Source organism: Eleginops maclovinus, chromosome 11 (genome assembly GCF_036324505.1).
Source record: "Eleginops maclovinus isolate JMC-PN-2008 ecotype Puerto Natales chromosome 11, JC_Emac_rtc_rv5, whole genome shotgun sequence".
Classification (NCBI taxonomy): Eukaryota; Metazoa; Chordata; class Actinopteri; order Perciformes; family Eleginopidae; genus Eleginops; species Eleginops maclovinus.
Genome location: NC_086359.1, coordinates 21,988,692 through 22,012,178, shown reverse-complemented (window position 1 = coordinate 22,012,178; position 23,487 = coordinate 21,988,692). Strand labels below are relative to the sequence as shown.

Here is a 23,487-nt window from a genome sequence, read left to right as displayed (position 1 = left end):
TGAGCCTCCCCTCTGGATGTCACTGCTGCAGCAGCCACAAACCTACACTGAAGCTCACCCCCACTCAGAGTCCAATTCCCTGTGAAGCTCCGTACAGTTAGACCCTCACTGCTGTGACAACAGGGCCTCAGGTCAGGTCTCTCACAACAGAGCTGCAAGAATGACTTTATATTCTGCTTATATCTCCATCCCAACCCTGTAGGTGATGTGTCTCCATTTCAGTTATTTCCACTTCCTTTAAGATTTCCTCTGCCCCAGTGGTAGAGCAAGACATAGTTTTGGACGAGGCTTTAAAAATGAATTTGTTCCACATGTGATGGTGATAAAATCGCAAATAAAAAATATAACCCATGACTGCTGAGGGAGAGATCTTTGAAAACAATGTTTGCTGTGTTTTTGAGTCCTTAAGGAAAACACTGTTTGGAAGGTCAGTTCATATTTAATTATTTAGAAATATAAGAGCTAAGATTATTACACACATGTGGATGTTTCAGACTTTAGAAGGCTGGGCGTGGCAGTGCCAGCACAGAAGCTACTGTACATCTTAATGATAATAATAATAATCACAGATGATCATAAAAGGAAGGAGATCTGAGGAGGATGGAATGAGAGTTTTATGCCAAAGCAATCTGTCTCAGTTCAGAGGCAGGCATTACTGCTCAGCGTCAAGCACTGTGAAAGGTTGATGTTTCTGCTGAACACATGGGGGACCTTCTTTATAAGATTCATAATAACATACAAGCCTACAGCGAGCTTTGTGACATTATATATGATAGGCAGCAACCACATGAATCAATAAAGGTTTAATTCGAGAAAGTTAGAACTCTCGTGCAAGCCAACATTTAATATTGATACATTTTACAACCAACAATAAAACCAAAAAGGGGAGAAGAGGGTACAGAAGACAACTTCTTAGATTGAAACAGATTTTAAAGGAAGATGACATTTTAAAATTTAAAATACATTTTTTTTTTCGATCAATCTATTAATTGTTTTGGTCTATAAAATGCCAACAGTTAGTGAAAAATGTCAATCCAAGTTTCTTAAAGTCCAAGTTGATGTCTTTTTTAAATGTCTCATTTTGTCAGTACAAAACCAGAAGATATTCTGTTTAATTTGATATGATAAAAACCTGAAAATCTTGAAGTCTGTATTTTTGGCATGGAAATACGACTTTAACAATAAACAAATATCAAAATAGTTGGTGATTATTTCTCTGTTGATGGAATAATCGTTTCCGCTCTAGTTGTAATTGGCTACAGCTTCATTTCATCCTCAACACCTAAAGCTGAGTAAGGACACATTCAAATGTCTTCCTGGCAGTGAATGCAAAAACCCAGTAGAGTTTCCTCAGTGTGTGTTCTCAAAGCATGCCCAGCCGCCGACACACAGCACAGAAACATTAAGTGGCATCCACTGAGCGCCTGCCCTCAACATGACCCGCACATTCCTTTACTTGTATCCTTTGGAAATTCTGACTGTGAACTTTAATTACTATCTGTAGGAAGCCCACCTGCAGGAGTGGGAGAACAATACTCCAAGGTGAAGCAGAGAGGGGGGGGGACAAGTCCAGTGACTTCCCTTTGCGCTCACACTTTGGCTGTGTTCCACTGTTGTCCTCTTGTTTGGAAAAGGATTTTGCTGCATCCAGTTCTCAGAGATAATGACCTTTACCGCCTTTAAGCTGCCAAATGAGACCCTTGAGAGGCTCGTGCATTCAAGAAAAACAGAAGTCCTGTGGAAGTCTAGCCCCTTTGTTCCACTTCTGCTTGGTTTTTTTTAAATGTGTAAAGGAAAACAGCAGGCTCCTCTCATAAATGTATCTTTGATAGTGGAGTAGAATGCAGCTGGTTTGCTGGGGTGCAGTGCATTGATTCCACACTGGATTGTTGGATATTTGTCACCAGTGAGTACTACCTGCTGACAGTTTTATGTCTTTGTATGAAATGGATGCGGTTAATATCTTACCTTAGGGCATATCTGAGAATTTCTCTCTGCTTAAAGGGGTATTATTTCCTGTCTGCTCTATCATCTTTGCAATCACGTTGTGGTTGACAAGTAAACATACTTTCCCTTAAATCCCCTCAGGTGATATAGAGCTGTGTGTACTGTACATACACCACTCTCTCACTATTGTGTCCTAGAGGAGTCTGTTTATCATCTGGATTCCCTAAATGTCTTCATTGTTTAATCTTGGCATGGATTAGTAGAGTTGTTCTTATTTTGAGTCTTGTTTGATGGTGAGGTCAGTAAGTCTGCAGACATTTTTCCTGATGTTTTCAAGATAAAAAAACAAAACGTGTCTCTCTTTATACATGGATTCTATCTTGTAATATAATCATGTGGTAATTATTGGTATATTGACTAGGCGCCAGATGTCAAATCTTTCAAAACTGGGTGAATGTATCATGCCTCAGAACAAATGGGATAAGGCCTGTTCTGCCCCCTGCTGCTCTATAGTGGTTATTGCATCCATTGGGAGAGTTCACAGCATGAAAAACAGTAGCAGGGGTGTCCAAATTGTGGCCTGGGGGCCAACTGTGGTCCGTTGTCCATTTTTAATTGACCCCTCAGTTAATTTCAAAAGTATAATGGAATATGACCCACACATGAAACTTGTGCTTGTCTTATATTGCACTTCTTAAATATATATGTAAAGATATATTACATAGTACTAATGTGTTAGAAAGTTTTCAAATACATTCAGTTAATTTACGTTAAAAACATTTTCTAACAAATCTTGATAACTAATTTAAATTGATTAAAAACAGCCCAATAAGTTATTTTCATAACACCCTTGAAATATACCCTTCCTATTTGACCCCCCAATCTCAGGCTTCAAGTTTTAAGAAATTAGTTGCAAATAAATTGTAACAAAATGAAGCTGTGATGTAGGGTGTTTTTCTTAAAGCATTTACAACCTACATTTTATTTAGCTAACTTATGACTTAACTTGATGCTATATACCTCACCTCTAGTGAGGGGCCCAGCCCTATAAACCAAATAAGAACCAAATCAAATATGAGGTAATGAGTTTACCAAACACTTCTCATTTCTGTGTAGCACTTTTGCCTTACTTGAAGCTAATTTACTTGCAAGATTTTCGCTGTACTTAATTTGAATCCTGATAAACATTATGTTTTGGGTCACTTCTGGGAAACAGATTTAAGAGAAATGTCAAATATCTTTGGCATCTCTTTAAACAAGAACCCATTAACCCTATTACTGGGGAAAACACCAGAGGCAATTGAAAAACAAGATACATACCTATTTCTCGTGATAAGGATAGCAATCATTAAACAAATAACAAGGAATTGACTAAAAGATAATAACTTAATTAACTCACAATGGATAATCTAGTAAATGAAATCTATGGTATGGAGAAAACGACTATGAGAATAAGAAACCAGATGCATGTCATTGAGGAAAGATGGGAAAAATGGGTAAAGTATAGAACACTATAATAATGGTTTATAGTATTAAAATTGTATCCATTCTTTTATTTGTGTTATTATTACTATTATTTTATCTCAGATTTGTCAACTGTTATGTAGTTAATTTATGTACGTACATGTGTTTATTTTGTTATGTATTGTTTGTGAATAATTTCATCAAATACGAAAAAATATGAATAATTGTATCCTGATGATTGAATGCACTTATTGTAAGTTGCTATGAACGGAAGTGTCAGCTAAATGAAATGGAATTGTATTGAATTTTATTTTACTTATTTAAGCCCTGCCTTAGGGGCTTAAGTGTTTCTCAAAAGCCAGTGTTTGAAAATGTTTTCCTGCTACCAGAAAGATCTTTAGGAGGTGGGAATCTTCTTTTCATCTGCTTTGTGAATAAGTTATCAGTGAGCCCCCATATAAAATACATGATCTGGAAAGCGTGACTAAGGTGCTTCATGTCTGTATGTCCCTCCTTGTGGTTCTTCCTGCAGGAGGTGGATATTGAAGGCAGAGTGCGCCTGGTGATGGAGAGTGCCCTGACGGCCCGGGACAGGGTGGGGGTGCAGGACTTTGTCTTGCTGGAAAACTACCACAGCGAGGCAGCCTTCATAGCGAACCTACGGAGACGCTTCGGGGAAAACCTCATCTACGTAATGAAGCCCATTTTCCCTCACATGTTTCCAAAACACATCAGCTGGTGTGGTGAAACATTGCTAAATGTGTTCTAATGATCTGCCGCAGACGTATATTGGCTCGGTGTTGGTGTCGGTGAACCCTTACAAAGAGCTGGAGATTTACTCCAAGCAGCAGATGGAGCGCTACAGAGGAGTCAGCTTCTACGAGATATCGCCGCACATGTGAGTCCCCTCATGGTCCTCACACATTTAGTCCTCTGCTGGAAACTGCCCTGCGAATATTCACACAGTATGCTGAAAAGAATAAATTGCTAAATGTATTCTCAAACTGGATTTATTGAGGCATCTATGAAATATATTTCTTTATTAAGGCAAGGCAAGACAAGTTTATTTATAAAGCACCTTTAACACAAGGCAATTCAAAGTGCTTTATGAAAATAAAAGACATTAAGAGAGTAGTAAGAGCAGTAATGAGACCTCCACATATAGCTCAATAGTTTTAGGGACATAACTTACAATTATATCCATATCATTTTATATACTGTCACCTAATTCATTAATTATTTTAACTCTAAATTCCTTAATATTATTAACAGAATAAATGTCCAAAGTAACAGAAAAAATTCTGAATGTAAAGAGCTTGTCTCTTCAAAAGTAAGAAAATGTTGTTTTACAAATATATGTTTAATAACAAGCATGTAAACTACTGACTTTACAATTTTAATCCGTCATTACAGACCTTTTGACTGAAATTCAACTTCAAATTCAGTTTAACATCAATTTCAGTTTGCTTACAGTACACGTTATCCACAATATTGCATACTAGGGTACACACGCTCTCACGTCACAATGTTAATGTGTCAACAAGGTTAAGATTAGTTGTTTTTTAAAACAGATATCATATAAGCTTTATAGGGATTGTTTGGCTTGTCAACAAGTCTGTGATTTGGGTGACCAAGCTGGTAAACATTGGAGCGATCAGATTAACCGGAAGAAAACGTATACATTTTCAGCGTTGATTTAAAATGATGAACCGAGCTTGCCTCCGAGATGGCAGTTAGAGGTTATTCCAGAGACGTGGAGCTCAGTGGGTGAAGGATCCAACACTGCAAATGTTCTTATCAAATCAAGAAATGGTGAAGTAACAGTGTTTGTGTGACTTTATTCCACAACGTTTCAACTCGTTGATCTGTTGTTGTTTCCCCCCTCAGCTATGCTCTTTCAGACAACACTTACCGGGCCATGCGGACGGAGAGGAAGGACCAGTGTATTCTGATATCTGGTGAGAGCGGAGCGGGGAAAACAGAGGCGTCCAAGAAGATCCTCCTCTACTACGCTGTCACCTGCCCCACCAACGATCAGATGGCTGCCCTCGGTGAGCGGCTGCTGCAGTCCAACCCCATCCTGGAGGTACTACTCCTGTAAACCCAATAAACAACACTTTAGACATATTGCTTTTTACAATATATGATATTATCCGTCCGATCTGAGAAATCTGAAGGACCTTTGCTTGTTTTTTATTTGTTAATATTGTTTAAGCTTTCTCCTGTTTGTTTGATTTGGTTCTATTGTGCTCTTAATTTCTCTTCCTCCCTCTAATTTCCTGGCTTGTTTGCTTTACTCAGGCATTTGGGAACGCCAAAACATTTAGGAACGACAACTCCAGCCGCTTCGGAAAATACATGGATGTCCAGTTTGACTTTAGGGTAAACACTCCCTGTTTTCAAAAAAGTTTTATAGTAATCATATGCGCTTAAATCAGGGGTGTCCATACTGTTTTCACTGAGGGCCACAAACAGAAAATATAGGGAGAGCTGGGTCACTTATAGAGGTGAATATTGTCTCAAAAGTTAAGTTAGCAAAACAAATCAAATGTAGGTGAATAATGCGCAATACTTGAAAACGCGTTCAGAAAACAACAGCCTACATCCCGTCTGTCTTTAGGGTTTCATTTATTGTGTTGGCAGCTCATTCCTTAAAACAGAAGCCTCAGATTGAAGAGTAAATATGAAGGTTACATCTCAAGCTTGTTATAGAAATAAGTTATTGGGTTTTTTTTTATCAACTAAGATTTGTTAGAAAATATTTTAAATGACTGAATTTATTTGAAATTATGCTCATTAATATATTTGAACATATATATTTGAGAAGTACAATATAAGATAAGCAAAAGTTTTATTTGTATGCCATATTGCATTATACTTTCAGAATTTGCAGAGGGCCGATTCAAAATGGCCTGCGGGCCGCATTTGGCCCCCGGTCCGTAGTTTGGACACCCCTGGCTTAAATCATACTGATAAACAGAGTTAATTTAGTTAAACCTGCTTTTAATAGTTGCTGTTTTTCTGTAACTTCTCCTATAGGGGGCACCAGTCGGCGGCCACATCCTGAACTACCTGCTGGAGAAATGCCGTGTGGTGCACCAGAACCAGGGCGAGAGGAACTTCCACATCTTCTACCAGCTGCTGGATGGAGGGGACGACGACATGCTCACCACACTGGGCCTGGAGAGAAACCCTCAGAGCTACCAATATCTGGTAAAGGTGTGTGTGGTGCAGGTGTTTGTTTCTAAACTGAGGTCAATGCAGTTGTTCTTCAGTTGTGCTGTAATCTTTTATGGTCCTGCTCAGGGAAACTGTCCCAGACTCAGCTCCGTCAGTGACAAGAATAATTGGAAAGTCGTGATGAAGGCGCTGTCCGTTATTGGCTTCACAGAGGAAGAGGTGCAGGTGAGTCACAGCCTGGAAGGATTTTGACTGGAATGCACGCTACAAAATAACATTTTGTTTTTAACTAATAGTCTCTGGTTCAACAAGTGGAAGACTTACACCCTCTGGAGTCTAAGAGTATTTTCTCGATTTTTAGATATCTCCTTAAATCACCTTTTAAATATACTTTTTATAACATGGCACCACATGTGTTACATATCAAAATGTTCAGGACAATCTCTGGTCTTGCTAGAAATGCAAGTCAGTCCCCTTTGAGCACTGTGGGATGAGATAATCAGCTATAAAGCCGAACATTTAACATCCGACTTTAGGAAATATTCAAAACTCGTGTGAAAACACCGATTTACTCATGACGTCTATTTTTTTGGTTTACCAAAGTCTTAGGTTTACAAAAGTAGTGTAATATATGAATAATACTGTATATAAATGTGCAATTCTTGTCTAAAATGAAACTTTTTGAATTATGATAACTTGCAGGGGTTTTTTCTCCACAAAATGTATATTTAACCTCACCTGGAAATGACAACATAAAGGCATTTATTTAGAGTGGAAGTATACATTTTTAAGCAATGCTTCTTTAAGTCATACATTAAAATGCAATGAAATTATGCAGAACACATTGATAAAATGGATTTAATACATTACATATTCTTCATGTTCTTAAAATGTGCATTATGATGTTTGCTGTTTATTATCCTTCATCTTTTTCTTTGCCCTCGACACATCACATTTCCCTTAATCATAAACACATTCAAAGCTGTTTAAACCACAGGACCCTGTGCAGTTAAGTTAAACATTTCTTTTGAGTGTAACATTTTGAATCCTTTTATTGTTCACGTTATTTGCTTACTCAAGCATTTGTGTTGACCATTTAGAAGAGATTGTTTTGAAAAATACCTTTTTTAGGTAAAGCACACTCTCTGTTTCTGAGTATGCATGGATGTTAATATTCTCAGTGACCTGTCAGACAGTGATTTGAGTTACAGTACAGATTGATCATCAGTGAGATTGTTGTTAACTGTCCTTCCTGTGTTTGAACTCAGAAATTGCTGAACATCATCGCAAGTGTTCTCCATCTGGGAAACACTCAGTTTGGGGAAGGAGAGGAGGGAGAAACTTACATCACCAGCGGGACTCAGATAACAAACCTCACAAAGGTCAGAACGGTCTCACTGGTATTATAAGTTGTTCAAATATGCAAAAACATTCGCATAGAGCCAGAGCTGAGAGCAGATGCGTTGTTTTCCAGCTGCTGGGTGTCGATGGCTCGGCCCTCGGGGAGGCACTCACTCACAAGAAACTCACTGCCAAAGGAGAGGAGGTGACGTGCATAGTGTCTTTGATCCTCACATTTCTCTGATTCAGAGTGTATCGTGTGATTTTATTAATGTGTGTTGTGCTTGCACCCATGCGTTACAGATGATCACCCCGCTCAGTTTTGAGCAGGCGGTGTCGGCTCGTGATGCCTTAGCCAAGGCCGTGTACGGTCGGACCTTCACTTGGTTGGTGGAGAAGATCAACCAGTCGCTGGCTCTGAAGGTGCAGTAACTCCTAAAATAAAACTGTTGAATACAAGGACATGACTTTCGCAAGATACAGGGATGAAATTGTTTAATCATAAATGGATGTTTATGGTTTATGGTATTTGGTTTGTTATTTTATCTTTTCTTGATTAACATTTACCTCTTTTATGTATTTGTTTGTTTGTTGTTTTAATGTTTTAGTTTTGTTTGTTTTTAAATAACAAATGTATTTTGGATGGTGGATGTAAAAAGAAAGTCTGTCATATTTGTCTTATCAAATATGACAGACAACGTAAAATAATAACATATACGTATATATTATTCTGTAGACATACATTTAGATGTACATTTTGTTAAAAGAGAAAAATAAATTAAAATGTAAATAATTTAGTTGTAGGGAGAAGGGGTGGGATTAAATAAGTGTTAACTTCTTCCCGGTCCTTTTCTGCTGTGTAATCAGGTAGATCATTTATTTATCATTTTGGAGTCAATAATATTTTTGTTTATCAATTTGATACTTTTAAAGTTTGTACAGTATCATAATTCTCTTGTTTCATTTCATTATTATTATTATTTATATTATTATTTATATTATTATTTATATTATTGTTTTACACGTTCGAAATAAATCAAATCAAATCTAAAAAACTCAAATGACTTCATCATGTTGTGAGGCTGTCGGTATGGAAGCCCTTAGGGGACTAGCAATTCTCCATACAGTACGTGCTATTTGATTTAAAATGAAAATAAAAATGCAATTATTAATTTATCATCACCACATGCACATACTCTAATGAGTGATAATGTTTAAAAGTTACTCCAGTCTTGACAATATTCAAATGTTTCTTCAAATCTGACTCTTGATGTGCAATACATAATGTTACCTGATTTTACAGTTTCACAAACGATATTTAAGTCCAAATAAAAAGGCAATTTTATACCTAATTGAAAGGGCGTTTGACTGTTAAGCCACACTGTACAGTGGGAAAATGAAATGATATGGTGAAGTTAAGGTTACATTATCATTTTCATGAAGTCAGTTATGGGCTACCGAACTGTTATTGTGTTTACCATTGCATGTTGGGTAATTAATGTACATTACACAGGAGGAAATCTACCACAGCGGTAAGGGCTGCTCCGTCATAGGGCTTCTAGATATCTATGGCTTTGAGGTTCTACAGCACAACAGGTATGAGCTTTATTCATTTCCATTCTCTGTTACACCTTAATGTGCATCACAGTCTCTTAGTATCTTCCTTGCATGCAGGTGGCCTCATTACCTTCCATTTCTCCCAACAGCTTTGAGCAGTTCTGCATCAACTATTGCAACGAGAAGCTCCAGCAGCTGTTCATCGAGCTAACCCTAAGATCTGAGCAGGAGGAGTACGAGACAGAGGGAATTGCAGTGAGTGGTCAGGACAAATAAATGTGATATATGTTGATATACATGCTTACGCAACGTTGTTCTACCTTCCATGTCAGTGGGAGACGGTGCAATACTTTGACAACAAGATAATTTGTGACCTGATAGAGGAGAAGCACAAAGGCATCATCTCCATTCTGGTACGCGTTACCCCCACTTTAAATGTTTGTCTGTATACGATGTAATCTCTGTCACTGTGGGTGAAGGTAATACCTTTGTTTTCAGGATGAGGAGTGTCTGAGACCTGGAGAGACCTGCGATGTCTCCTTCCTCGAGAAGTTGGAAGACACACTGGGTGGCCATCCCCATTTCGTCACGTGAGCATCATCTTGTATCAAATATCATTAAGACATACAGTTCAAATACTTTTTCTTCCACAGCTTCTTGTACCAGCAAGTCTGTGCATGTTAAAACCTCTCTGTGTGTGTCTGTCAGTCATAAGTTGGCAAACGGAAAAACTCGCCGGGTGATGAGTAGGGAGGAGTTCAGGCTGCTGCACTACGCCGGAGAGGTCAACTACAATGTCAATGGTAAGCTGGGATTCATTGATAATGAGTGTGATCATTTTGATTCATGCATTTATTCCAGTCTTATTAAACCCACTTATTCTTTATTGTTTGTGTGTCTTTCTTTATCTTGTAAAGGTTTCCTAGACAAGAACAATGATTTGCTGAACAGGAACCTGAAAGAGGTGAGACTGATAAAAGGTAGAGTCTCACCACACCCTTTAAAATCCTCTGTCTCCTGAGGGAAGAGGAAGAGGACGTGGGGGGCTGGCCATGTTGACATGTGGTTGTGTGGTTTGGTCTCTGTTTAGGTAATGTGCCAGTCAGACAACCAGATCCTGAGTCACTGCTTCCGCAGGGAGGAAGCGATAGACCAGAAACGCCCAGAGATGGTGAGAGTCTCTCTCTCTCTCTCTCTCTCTCTCTCTCTCTCTCTCGATTGTAAATGAAGACGCCTGTGAACCCTCTCACTCCTTGGAAAAAGCCAAACAGATGCCCAAAAATACAGAAAATTTCCTATAGTTTCATGTTGTTGTTCTGTCTTTTTTTTGTCCCTCAGGCCGCCACTCAGTTTAAAAACAGCCTGACGAAACTTATGGAGATCCTCATGTCTAAAGAGCCATCCTATGTGCGCTGTATCAAACCTAATGATGCCAAGCAGCCAGGTAGATATTTACATCCTGAAAAACTCTATGCTATAATGGCTTACCTGGTTAATTTCCACAGAGTTATCACTACTGCATAGTCAACACACTCCTATCTTCTCTTGCTATTTAGGGTTTCATGTTGCTTTTATTAAAACCTAACAATTACTGCAGATTTCACAATAAAAGCCTGGCTGAGGGGAACAAATGATACCTTCTGAGGCATTATAAATTAAAAGAGATTGAGGAGGTGTTGTGATTAAGACAGGAAATACAATCAGAAAACAAGACGGTTCATCCCTGAAATGTAAAAAAGACCAAAAATATGAAAAACAAGGCAGATCATTCAAAACACATGAGACAAGGCAAGGTACGTTTATTGATATAGCACCTTTCAACACACGGCAATTCAAAGTGCTTTACAAAATAAAATAAAGGTCATTAAGAAAAAAAAATGCAGCAGAAACACATTAAAAGATGGCATTTAAAAACAGGCATTAAAAAGCAAAGATAATGAAATAAACATAACAGGTATAATATATAGGAATAAAACACGACACTGAAGTGTGACATATTCACAGCTCAATTAATATTTGAAGAAATAATAATATTTGAGGTAAATAAATTCTTGACTTACGACATAATATCTCCACAACTGTTTTTACTTAGGGATGAGCCCAATAAAGTAATTATTTTGAGAACTTGCCCTATGTAATCATTAGTATAGTGTATAAGAAAGTATATAATGAGTACTGTCAGGTTTGCCTGTGTTGTCTGAGTCAGTAGGTAGTAATATCCCCCCCTGCAGGAAGGTTTGATGAAGTTCTGGTCCGACACCAGGTGAAGTATCTGGGTCTGATGGAGAACCTGAGGGTCAGGAGAGCTGGCTTTGCCTATCGCCGTCGCTTTGAAGCCTTCCTGCAGAGGTGACTGACCTTTCTCAGTGCCTGTTCGTTCTGTCTGTGCTCTATGTTCAGCCTGCTGTCAGTAAAATGTGTTTAAACGACCTTAGGTATAAGCCCCTGTGTCCTGAGACGTGGCCCAATTGGCATGGCAGACTCTCTGACGGTGTCTCGACACTGGTCAGCCACCTGGGCTATAAAGCAGAGGAGTACAAACTGGGCAGGTAATGTGTTGCCACAGGGAAGCTCAGTGGATGCAACCCACACATAACACATGCAAACCATTTGTATTGTAGCGTTCATAATGAATGTCTTTGTCTATGGTCTGCAGGTCAAAGATCTTCATCCGCTTCCCAAAAACTCTCTTCAACACTGAGGATGCACTGGAAGCAAAAAAGCCAGAGATTGGTGAGTGAGCGTTTTAAGAATAGAATGATGGATAGAATTAAAAAGATAGAAAAATGCCTCAAATATTATCTTTGTAATGTATATCTTCAATGTGTTTATGGTGTCAGAGGTGAGGATTCAATTGTGTTCACAGCTATTAAACAGTATTACCTCTCCTCACAGCTATCCTCATTTCGCATAGATAATGAATAACCAACCTGGCCTGATAATGCAACTTTTTCATGTCTGATACCGATACTCCAACCACAATGAGTATCTGCCAGCACCAATCCACACTCATTCCTCAACAACTGAGCTGTTAACTATACATTCTTATCATTATATCCGACCTTACTCTCTTACATTTGTTCTCTCCCAGCTTTGACCCTGCAGACGTCATGGAGAGGCTACAGGGAGAGAGCCAAGTACCAACGCATCAGACGAGCAGGTCAGAGCGCTACTGCTGACCCCTCTCCTTTACAGAACAGTGTCACTATGTTGCTAATTTTAAAGAAATAGAATTACTCTAATAATTTAGAATGTTTTTTTTTAATTTCGCCTCCCAAACCAACTTTAGGTTGATGGGGTTTAAATGTGTACTTCTTTATACGTTTGCTTTGTGCTTTGTTAAATGTATGTACACAAACATATTAATACCTTTAAGTGGCCATCAACATTTGTTCTAGATTCTAGCTTGTGTAATTAGATGTATAAGCTTGTTTTTTTGTGTAGGTTTAACTTGTTGTTGTTGTTGTTGTTGTTGTTGTTGTTTCTTTGACTGAGAATAAAAGGTGTCCCGGTGTTAATATATGCGTATATGTGTGCTTATAGTGATTGTGATCCAGTCAGGGTGGCGGGGGATGAAAGCACGCAGGAGGGCTAAGAGGCGTCGGCAGGCTGCTGAGTTAATACGCAGGTACCTCTCACTTTGTTTCTCTATGTTTTTTTGACACATTTTGCACAGCTCAATTCCTTCATTTATCTGTCTTTATTTCAGGCTAATAAAGGGCTTCATCTACCGCCACGAGGAATACTGCCCTGAGAATGAGTATTTCCATGATCACGTGCGCTACTCCTTCCTCAAGAACCTACGACAAAACCTGCCCAAGAGCGTTTTGGACAAAAGCTGGCCGACGCCTCCTCCATCGCTCATTGAGGTAGACCAACTATTTTATACTACTTATATCAATAATAGTAGTATAAAATAGAAAAATAACTAAGAGTAGTCTAAGATAATAATTCTATATTGTGATTCCCATGGTTCTGTACAGGCGTCTGATCACCTGCGGAGGCTTCACATGAGGAACATGGTGGTGAAGTATTGCCACAGAGTCCAGCCTGAGTGGAAGAAGCAGGTACGCTCTCTGCAGAAAGCATGGCCTAACTTGTTTTGAACAAAAAGAACAGATCTGCAAAAGTTCTTTCTCTTTCTAGGTTTCAAGGTTTCAAGGTTTCAAGGTTTTTATTTGTCATATGCACAGCAGATACAGCGTATATGTTGGCAATGAAAATCTTATTCTTGATTATTCTTTCGTTTCTCAAGATGATGCAGAAGGTTGTCGCCAGTGAGATCTTTAAGGATCAGAAAGACAGCTACCCTCAGGGTGTTGGGAGGCTGTTTTTGGACTCCAGGCTGGGTATGTGTTGCTACAGTACACGCATCATTTAGCCCTGTACGCTCTAGCTATGGCAGCTTATTAGATCCATTGTAGGTTAAAAAAACATTACAGAGTCTGGGAAGAAGAGTACATTTGCAAGAAAAATCTCTGAATTTCCTTTACAAAAAAAACAAGAATCTTCTGAGTTTTAGTCTCATTCAAATGTGACATTAATTAAAAAAAACATTATTGTAACTTCTTTCTTAGTTTACTACGCCCCATTGTTGCTCTGTAGTACTTTTTCAACCTACATTGGCTCTAATAAGGCTAAATTAACACCATAAAGAAGATGTTAAAATAGCCTTTCTAAAAGAGACTTTCCCATTGCTTTAGAACGTGAGCAAATCAATCTGAAAGTGGTCCAGACCCTCGGCAGTGACAAAGTGCAGGTGGGATGGACCTTTATTTATCCTACGCGATGATAATAAAAGTGCTGAATAACTTTTTCTGAAGGCTCATACAAATGCATCTCTCTTGTGCTTCTCAGTACGGCGTTACGGTTGTAAAGTACGACAGGAGGGGTTTCAAGCCCCGCCCTCGCCAGCTGCTCCTCACTAACACCTTCGCTGTGCTGGTGGACAGGACCAAGAACAAACAGAGGATTGACTACACTGCTCTGAGAGGTAAAGAGGGGGGGCACTTTGATAAATGAAATATGGTAAGATATAGAGCAATGTCCATTAATCCATGATCACTACAGCTCCTCTGAATTCCTCTTGCATTGTTATTGCTTAGCGGGAGTTAGAGATTGTATGAGGCACTGATCCATAGACGTTGTACAGGAAATGGATGTTGTAACGCACACAGTTTAGAGAAGCAGACAGGTGGACCAGTCGTAAAGCTGCAGTGGTTAGTTTAGTTTCGCCACAGTCACACAATTACACATGCAAAGTACGGAGGCCGCGGTAGACCAGCGTCCTGTGTTCTGCAATGCAAAACTACGGATTTTCTCAAAGGATCCTGGTGGTTTTGATTAGAGCAACGATGGATAAAGCAAATTCAGTTCCCTGTTTGAAAGATCTGCCTCAGAGCAAGATCCAGCAGTGAAAATATATGAGTTTAACCCTTATGTTGAGTTTTGGTCTCCCCTGACCCGTTTCAAGTTAAAATGATATAATAACTACCCTCTAGTTTTTCAGAATAAGGCTTCATGATATCCTCCACAACAGCTATATAAACACTACAAAACTCATTTTGACAATTTTAGCCAGGTCTGAAGGTCGCCACCAAAAAAAGTGTACAATTTGGTGTTCTGGTCCCAGCAGTGCATTGTTGTGGGTGACTGTGGGTCAAATTTGGCCCAAACAAGATTAATCTTTGATTCTAGACACCCCACCCCCGCCCCCTTCCTCCACTGTAACAATAATTTATTTGCACCATGCACCTGGTCTCCCAATCCCAATGACTCTATCAGAGTCGGATAACATAATGATCCTCTGTCTTCACTATAGGGAATTTAATGCAATATGTTTTGAGGCCATAAAATAAAATAACAACAGGACTGTATGGTTATGAATGCATAATAAGTTAGTTATGATGTAGTAAAAACAATATTTGATGATAGTCATTATTTTTGAATGTTTTGGACTGAGTTAAATCATGGGTCAAACTGACCCGCGAACACCATGAACGGAAACAGCTTTCGAACACAACACACTTTATAAAAGAAGCCTTTTATTGTGTTCTCTCCCTCAATAAGTCTAAGCCAGCTTTTCTCTTAATCAGGTATCTCTGTGAGCTCTCTCAGTGACGGGATGTTTGTGCTGCACATGCCCAATGAGGACAAAAAGCAGAAGGTACAGTAAGACCCTCAGAAGTGAATGTTTCAGCGGGGAAAAACGACTCTAAATCCAGCGGTGTGTTCCTCAGGGCGATGTGGTGCTGCACTGCCACCATGTGATCGAGGTGGTGACAAAACTGTCCATGATGGCCAGCAAAGTCAACTACGTCAACATCAGCCCGGGCAGGTGAGCTTTCCCTGACCACTTCTCTATGGTGGATGTTGCAAACCCATTGTAACTCCATCCTGTGTTTGATCTGTCACCTGCAGCATAAGGTTTGTCGTGGCCCGAGGCAAAGAGGGAATCATTGATTTCGTCAGGGGGACGGAACTGAAGGTGGCCAAAGGCAAGAGAGGACATCTGCTGGTGGTGAGTCAGCAACTGATCATGTGTTTTTAGAAGGGGCTTTTTATTTAAAACACATTTTGGCAAGCTAACTGTTGAATCTGATTTCCCTCTACAGACTGCCCCTCGGATCAACACTGCATGAAGAAACTTAAAACAGCCTCCAGTCAAACGGTAATCCTTTTAGCTAACGGGAGGATTGCCGCTTTAGAAGTCGTCACTGTTAGTTTGTATAAAACAAAATGCAGCACAAGCACAGGCTCAAACCGAAGGAAGTTCCCTTATTAATTACTGCTCATCATCTTTATTATAAATGTTGGAAAAATGACTGACCTTTTTTTTTATAAGAAAATCATAACATGAAGTCATCACTTTTTGAAATGCTTTTTATTGCAGTCATACATAAATATACTTCCATTCTGTCAATATAATAATGTTTCAACACTGTATCTCTATATTGTAAGAGAAATAAAAATACTTTGAATAAATAACATGTTAATAAATATGTCAATAAATAAGTAAATATTTTTGGAAAGTCCAGTGAGGGGGAAGAACAGGATGTTGGGAGGTGATGCCTGTTCTGGGAGCTTATTGCTAACTTACAGTTAGAGAGGAGACAGAAACTATGGGAAATACCCAAGAAAACCATTAAATATACAGTCAAACATCATGTCAAAAAAATTTGACAAGCTAAAATAAGATCTTCTAAAGCACTAACTCAATAAGTGCTCAGTCAGTTCAGCCTTCTCTTTGACTGTTTTCCTGTCGTCACGGTTTCAGCACTGACTCACTGAATCTGTTTTCGAAGCCAGAAAAAGGAAGTCTCTTGCCAACCTGGTGAGGTAAAGGTCTAGATCTCGCAGAATGATGTAACCCTCCACCCTGCTGTCCCAATCCGTTTGGGATCTGTTTTGAGGGTTTAACGGTGTAGGAAAGGTCGGCTTCGTCCAAGAACTCCTCATGTAGCTCATCTGGATAACAAAACAGAAGTATTATTTATTAAAACCATGGTGTCATTCCTCTGATCTCTTAATATGAGAGTGTGTTTCAGTAAGAAGCCTATGGATACCTGGCTGCTGACTTGGCTCATCAGGTCCCTCAGGTCCAGCTGAATGTGCCTGATGCTCTGAGGTATGGTGGTGCCGACCGCCCGAGACAACATCTGCTCTCTCTCCTCCCTCTCCAGCTGTTTTCTCTTCCGATCCAGCATATTCCAATAGGCCTGCATGTCGACAAACGCACTGTGCAGTCGTTCCCAGTCCTGAACACGAGAAGGCCACATTATTAGATAACAAAACGTTGCACCACCGCCCCCATGCCGCTCTTAAAGTGTTAAAAGGGGAATTCCACTCAAATGTTTACAAGTTTTATATTCCGCAAGACCAGACTCGACAATGTCTCATGATTGCGGGGGAGAAATGATCAAAACAGTTGATGAATGCATTTCCCAAAAACTTGAGAATGACAATAACATCACAGTGATTCTCTATTTTTTTTAAATAAATACCAACCGTGAGCTTTAGCCAGCTGGAGAAGTCTGTAGAGAGCAATGGCAGGTCATTTAACTGCCGACTTCTGTCCTCGAAATGGTTGTACCCCAACTGCTGCGCCTTCTATTAAAGTAATAACACATGTTTAGTAAGAGAACAGCTAGTGCTGTCTAAAGGCCTTTAGAGAGGAGAGCAGGGAGTAGTTTGCAGTACTCACGTATTTCTTCTGAAGCTGCTGGACACGGGTTCGGGTTGACCTCGTGAGGCAAAAGGAGTCGTTGTATTTGTTCCTCTGGACGACTGGAGTTGGAGAAAGGGACTCCACACAGTTTAGGACACAGCAAAAGAAGATGAGAGCCTGCCAGCAAAGAGTCATCTGAAACAGAGGGATTGGTTATAGATCATCTCTAGTTCTCACCTCATTGTCTTCAGAGGAAACAACCGGCATGTCTCTAGCTCAAACTGCTGAGAAGTTATGATGCTTTGAAGACGACGTGATATTTGGGTCTAAGTACCATCACATTCAGGCATCAAGTAGCTAAGATTTAACAACACAAAAAAAAAGAGGGTGACTCGCAGTATCACTTCCAACAACAAATGACTGTTCTGGTTATGAACACTGGTTCTGTTTATTGAAACTAAACTTTCGATTTTCATATTAAGCATTGGCAGCAAGTCACTATAAAAACGGCACGTTTATGGAAACATTAATGTCATGATTCCTTAAAAATAGTTTCATTGTGGAAGTCCTTGCTCAGCATTGTCACAGACATGCTTCCTGCTCCAGCGTCTCTCTCCTTCACGGAAGTTATGGCAGTGTTCCCTCATGATCTTACTGACAACAAAAGCTAACACAAGTCCACTCAAATAAACAGCAGAAGAGTTATTAGATGTTATCATGCATACGGAAACACTGCTGCAGTCTGACAGACTTTGTCCAAGAAATAAAAGCTACATTTTGCCTACCAATGTTTCCCTATATTTGCATTGCCATAAACAAACTGTGCATCTTTTTCAAAAATTGCCTGCTGTCATTTACTTTAAATGCTTACATGATACACTAACCAATTCCAAATGTGAGTGAGAAATTTGAGTATTTGTCTATAGACAAACAATCAAAATCCTTTCTAAAATATCTATCTTAGTGAAATGGTCTTACCTTGGAGAAGCAGTGAGCAGTAGTAAGGTACCTTCATGTTAAAGCAAGGCGAGTGTACTGTTTATATATCTGTCATGTCTTTGTTTCAGTTTCTCACAGAGCTGGAGTTTTTTCTGTCTCTGTCTCTCTCTTACTCCCTTTCGCTGTTTCAGCATCCTGCGGCCTGTTTCATTCAGAAGTAAGGTTGGTGAGTTGAGGAAGTGAGCCATACTGATACTACAACAAACAAGCAAGGAATTAATGTTCAAACGTTTCTACACATGGAGAAAATAAGGTGTACTTTGGGTGGCTCCACTTGTAAATTTTATAGGACGTGGCAACCATTTTTAATGTACATGAAAAGTTTGAAACTGTGTACTCTTCCCTAACCGATACATCATTTTTCATTTATAAAGAAAACAAAAACTGAATTAGAATATAGATTAACTACAGTCAATCATGACTAACATTTATCTCAAGCTTTTCATATTTTTGTTTGTTTTGTTTTTATTTGTTGTGCTGTGATTTCAACCATTTGTTTGTCTATCATTTTAAATGTTCTTGTACTATTAATGTTGTATTATTCTATAAGGGGGAGGGGGGTTAAAAAAATTGAGAACCTGCACACCTGTTTTTCTTGTCTTTGACACTGTATATGTTGTTTAAGAAAAAGGAGAATGAAGTTTAAATAAAATATATAAATATATACATCCGCAGAAAGAAATAAAGAGACCACTTCAGCATTATCATTTTCTCGTGTTTTATTATTTATAGGTATGTCTTTGTTTAGTTTAATTATTGTATTCTATAAACTACTGACAACATTTCTCTGTGTTGGAATTCATCAGACACTGGAATGGCTGCCATACATGTAGAGATAAAGATTTAAGAAACATTTGGAGTGGTCTCTTATATTTTTCTGGAGCTGTATGTCACACTGACGATCCGATTAGGAGAAACATAAATTGGTGCCAAACTTCACTTGATCTAATTGGAACATTTGTATTCCTGTGAGGGTTCTGTCCTGTTTTAATTCTCTTTAAGGCACACATTTTCATGGCTACTACAGCGACTAGTATTAGTGCACACTGGTCAACATACATAAATAAATTGCCTTCCTGTGGAGTGTCATCACATGGTCATGCTGGTGAAAGTGGCGTGCCTGAAATCTGAAACTTTTTTTTAACAGGGAAGTGTTCAGCCTGACTGAGCATCTTCAGGGAATATTTGAGGAGTCTCATGGTGGAAATGAGTAATGACTGGCACTGTTTCACTGAATCTCCCTAAACAAAACAGAGAAAAAGACTGAGTTTCATCGCAGCTGTTGTCATCCCTGAGTGTCATTATTGGCAATAGGTGGTTTGTCAGAGTTCCTGACACGAGGGCAATTCGTATTTCCCTGTATTTTATATATGCATCTATTTATTTCACCACAGTCCACAAGTTCTTTTTTTTTTTTTTTTTTTTTTTTTTTTTAAGTTATTTTTTGGGGGCTTTTTGCCCTTTAATTGGATAGGACAGTGGAGAGTGGCAGGAAAGTTGGAGGAAGAGTCAGGGTGGGATCCGGAAAGGACCACGGGTCGGGAATCGAACCCGGGTCGCCGGCGTACAGTGCAGGTGCCCCAGCCAGTTGAGCCACTGCCGGGGCCAGTCCACAAGTTCTAACATATTTTTACTCTTGATTTCCAATGAATTATATGATCTTAAAATCAGATGCGAGAGAGCATCTCAATAGAAGTTTTAAAAGTAGCTCCTATGCTGCTGTTGTCTGTATTTTATTTGTTTCCTGTATTTTAATTAGCTGGCACTTTGTCTTTATTTACCAAATTATTTTGATTTTATTGCTGTTTTTTTTATTTTGCTGTCCTATATGTGGAGCACTTTGTAGCTTGTTTGTTCAAAAAAGATGATGATTATATAATTAGTGACATACAGCTCCGGAAAAAATGGAGACCCCTCCAAATGTTTCTTAAATCTTTATCTCTACATGTATGGCAGCCATTCCAGTGTCTGTTGAATTCCAACACAAAGAAAAATTGACAGTAGCTTAGAGAATACAATAAAAAAAAACATTTAACTGAAAGATAGACCTATAAATAATAAAACAAGAGAAAATTATAATGCTGCAGTTGTCAATTTTTTCTGCGGCTGTATGTACAGAGTTGGAAATAAGTATTTGATCCCTTTGCAACCAACAAGAATTCTGGCTCCCACAGACCGGTTAAATAAGTCCTCTCGCTAATATCAACTCTTTACCTGGATAAAGACACCTCCACAGTCAATAAATCGATTACAACCTCTCCACTGAGGGTAAGACCATAGACAGGTCTTGTGATCATGGTGGAACTAATGTCTAAGGACATCAGGGACCAGATTGTAGACCATCACAAGGCTGGCATAGAAGACATGACCACCAACAAGCAGCTTGGTGAGAAAGAGACAACTGGTTTGATTATTGGGAGATGGAAGAAGCACAAAATGACCATCAATGTCCCTCAATCTGGGGCTCCACCATCCAAGATCTCACCTCTTGGGGCATCAATGATCATGAGAAAGGTGAGGGGTCAGCCAAGAACTACACAGGAGGGACCTGTTAATGATCTGAAGGCAGCTGGGACCACAGTCACCAAGAAAGCTGTTGGTAACATACTGTGGCTTAATGGATTAGAATCCTGCAGCGGCCGCAAGGTCCCCTGCTCAAGAAGGCACATGTGCAGGCCGTCTGAAGTCTGCCAGAGATCCTCTGAAGGATTCAGAGAAGGCTAATGATAAGGTGATGTGGTCAGATGAGACCAAAATCAAGATCGTGTTTGGAGGAACAGAAATGCTGACTCTGACCCCAATAACACCATCCCCAGCGTCAAGCATGGAGGTGGAAACATGATGCTTTGACGGGGTTTCTCTGCTAAGGGGACAGGGCCATTCAACGCATCGAGGGGATGATGGAGGGGGCCATGTATCGTAAAATATTGGCTGATAACCTCCTTCCCTCAGCCCGGCACGGCAATGACCCAAAACATACAGCCAAGCAACTAAGGAGTGGCTACAGTAGAAGCCCATTAAGGTGATGGAGGGGCTTAGCCAGTCTCTGGACCTCCATCACATAGAAAATATGTGGAGGGAGCTGAAGCTTCCAGTTGCCAAGCATCAGCCTCCAAAAATTAAGGATTTTGAGAGAATCTGCAGAGGAGAGGACCAAAATCCCTCCTGAGATGTGAGCAAACCTGGTGACCAACTACAAGACACATCTGCCCTCTGTGCTGTCCAACAAGGCTTTCTCCACCAGGAACTGAGTCATGTTTTGCAAGGGGATCAAATACTTATTTCCCACATTTAAACACAAATCAATTTATATCATTTTTTAATCTACATTTCTGGATTTTCATTTTGATATTCTGTCTCTCACTATTCAAATAAACCTACCAGTATAGACTGTTCAGTTCTTTGAAAGTGGGCAAACTAACAGAATCGGCAGTGTTTTCTGGATCTGGGGCAAACAAAAATAATCCTTCTACTGAAATCCCCGACTCATCACTCATGCTATGAGTCATAATTCATGAGGAAAATAATAAGAATTTGATTGATCTGTTCTGTTCTTTTGCAATATTCCCACCAAACAAGCTTGAACATGTATTGCTTTAATATATTGTTTTTGTGTGGACTACAGGAAGAATAGTTGGCATAACTGAATAAAGATTAGTACATTTTCTTTCCTCATCAGCCATTTTGATATCCCAGGACCTTTTTGGTTAGTTTGCATGAAGTGTTTTTAGTTTTAGTTTTGCATGACCTGCCTCAGATATTTTCATAGTCTTCTGGTTTTGATCCTTTTGGTTCTTGTATTAAGTGAAACTGAATTCTTCTGTTTCATTCATTTTTTCTTTCTCGTGATTTGAGCTTAGTCTGCCCCTCGTAAATCATCACTTAATTTGTAAACCCAACATTTACTGTACTTTTCTTTATTGTAGTTGAATGGAAAGTGTTATTGAAAGTAAGCTGCATCTTTGGTTTCTTCATGGCTAAGGAAACTTTGACTTTATTTTTTGTCTTCCAGAAAATTGTGCAACCACAAGGAGGTTAATGATTCTTTGGAGGGGAATTCCCAACCAGAGATAAAGCTGAAGCATACTACATGGGAAGTCACCCAACATTCAAAATGATTACAACCCTGGGGGGATATCCTGTCATCATTATGAAAATTGAATTGTGCTTATTAAAATGATTCTTCATTGATCAAGAAGTATAGCTGAAAATGTGTATAATTTGTGCTTTTATTTATCTGGTGTAAGTTTAATCACTGTTCACAATACATTTCCTCTTTACCTTAGCTGTGTTCTTGATAATAACCTTTGAATGCTCTTGCTGTTATTTACATTCCAGCATGGTGATTGCATATATCTGAGTGATTTATCCCTCTGATGGTCTGATCGTCACTGGGGCCTTCTCTTTAGGCTGCACTCGTGCATATACCTGTTTTATTCTACCCTGATTATATGCAAGAAAAAGTTATTGTCCTTAAGTTTAATGAATCTTATAGCCACACTTACTCCAGTTCACACTTTAAAAATGACACCAAACATGAGAACAAAGCTGGTTGTAAGAGCTTACATTCGAATCAAGTGACAAATAAAGAAGACTGCTTCTCTTCATCTAACAGATATTACATAATAAGCATATCTTGTCGTGTTGAGAAAAGTTACAGTGTGACTGAAACAAACAAGATGAAAGCTTTTGTCAAATTTCCTCTGAGATAAGCCATGCAATCCGTTTCATGATATCAAAAAATCTGAATAAATTCCTCTCCACCAGAAAGCTGGTGGTTTGCACCTACCTCTTTGTGGTGTGGGAGATAGTTTCACTTTGCCACATCAGTG

The 23,487-nt window shown here is 39.2% G+C and overlaps 2 protein-coding genes across 6 annotated transcripts in view; one reads left to right on the top strand and one right to left on the bottom strand.

The window, feature by feature from the left end:
• The window catches only part of myo1ca (myosin Ic, paralog a), a 24,641-nt gene extending 5,282 nt beyond the window's left edge, over positions 1-19,359 (top strand). For 2 of the 4 annotated variants that reach the window (XM_063894608.1, XM_063894606.1), the window contains exons 3-33: positions 3,944-4,102; positions 4,194-4,309; positions 5,299-5,497; positions 5,713-5,793; positions 6,451-6,630; positions 6,718-6,816; positions 7,860-7,973; positions 8,066-8,137; positions 8,236-8,355; positions 9,446-9,528; positions 9,639-9,744; positions 9,822-9,902; positions 9,988-10,079; positions 10,198-10,292; positions 10,407-10,453; positions 10,580-10,660; positions 10,828-10,933; positions 11,721-11,838; positions 11,925-12,038; positions 12,146-12,222; positions 12,581-12,649; positions 13,033-13,117; positions 13,199-13,358; positions 13,473-13,556; positions 13,745-13,838; positions 14,193-14,248; positions 14,347-14,482; positions 15,585-15,655; positions 15,729-15,826; positions 15,910-16,009; positions 16,104-19,359. In XM_063894608.1, the coding sequence (XP_063750678.1) occupies positions 3,944-4,102; positions 4,194-4,309; positions 5,299-5,497; positions 5,713-5,793; positions 6,451-6,630; positions 6,718-6,816; positions 7,860-7,973; positions 8,066-8,137; positions 8,236-8,355; positions 9,446-9,528; positions 9,639-9,744; positions 9,822-9,902; positions 9,988-10,079; positions 10,198-10,292; positions 10,407-10,453; positions 10,580-10,660; positions 10,828-10,933; positions 11,721-11,838; positions 11,925-12,038; positions 12,146-12,222; positions 12,581-12,649; positions 13,033-13,117; positions 13,199-13,358; positions 13,473-13,556; positions 13,745-13,838; positions 14,193-14,248; positions 14,347-14,482; positions 15,585-15,655; positions 15,729-15,826; positions 15,910-16,009; positions 16,104-16,130 (3,120 nt within the window). In that variant the 3' untranslated portion in view covers positions 16,131-19,359. Of the gene's footprint in view, positions 1-1,860; positions 1,907-3,943; positions 4,103-4,193; positions 4,310-5,298; positions 5,498-5,712; positions 5,794-6,450; positions 6,631-6,717; positions 6,817-7,859; positions 7,974-8,065; positions 8,138-8,235; positions 8,356-9,445; positions 9,529-9,638; positions 9,745-9,821; positions 9,903-9,987; positions 10,080-10,197; positions 10,293-10,406; positions 10,454-10,579; positions 10,661-10,827; positions 10,934-11,720; positions 11,839-11,924; positions 12,039-12,145; positions 12,223-12,580; positions 12,650-13,032; positions 13,118-13,198; positions 13,359-13,472; positions 13,557-13,744; positions 13,839-14,192; positions 14,249-14,346; positions 14,483-15,584; positions 15,656-15,728; positions 15,827-15,909; positions 16,010-16,103 lie in introns of those variants that run through there. The other 2 variants (XM_063894610.1, XM_063894609.1) reach the window with 2 other exon arrangements.
• On the bottom strand, positions 16,364-23,487 carry LOC134871751 (uncharacterized). 2 transcript variants are annotated; one of them, XM_063894612.1, is made up of 5 exons: positions 23,445-23,487; positions 17,693-17,851; positions 17,497-17,598; positions 17,055-17,246; positions 16,364-16,956 (listed from the first exon to the last, which is right to left on the bottom strand). In XM_063894612.1, the coding sequence occupies exons 2-5, from the start codon at positions 17,849-17,851 to the stop codon at positions 16,762-16,764; spliced, it is 648 nt and encodes a 215-aa protein (XP_063750682.1). In that variant the 5' UTR covers positions 23,445-23,487; the 3' UTR covers positions 16,364-16,761. The 2 variants fall into 2 exon arrangements, with proteins under 2 accessions (XP_063750682.1, XP_063750681.1); XM_063894611.1 differs by lacking the exon at positions 23,445-23,487 and adding an exon at positions 18,635-19,353.

Bases quoted from the DNA above. Each gene is read 5' to 3' on its own strand.
- LOC134871751 (XM_063894612.1), bottom strand. From the start codon at position 17,851: ATGACTCTTTGCTGGCAGGCTCTCATCTTCTTTTGCTGTGTCCTAAAC. The intron at 17,599-17,692 runs GTGAGTACTGCA...TTACTTTAATAG, and splicing joins AGCAGCTTCAGAAGAAATAC to AAGGCGCAGCAGTTGGGGTA. The intron at 16,957-17,054 runs GTATCCATAGGC...TTTGTTATCCAG, and splicing joins TGAGCCAAGTCAGCAGCCAG to ATGAGCTACATGAGGAGTTC.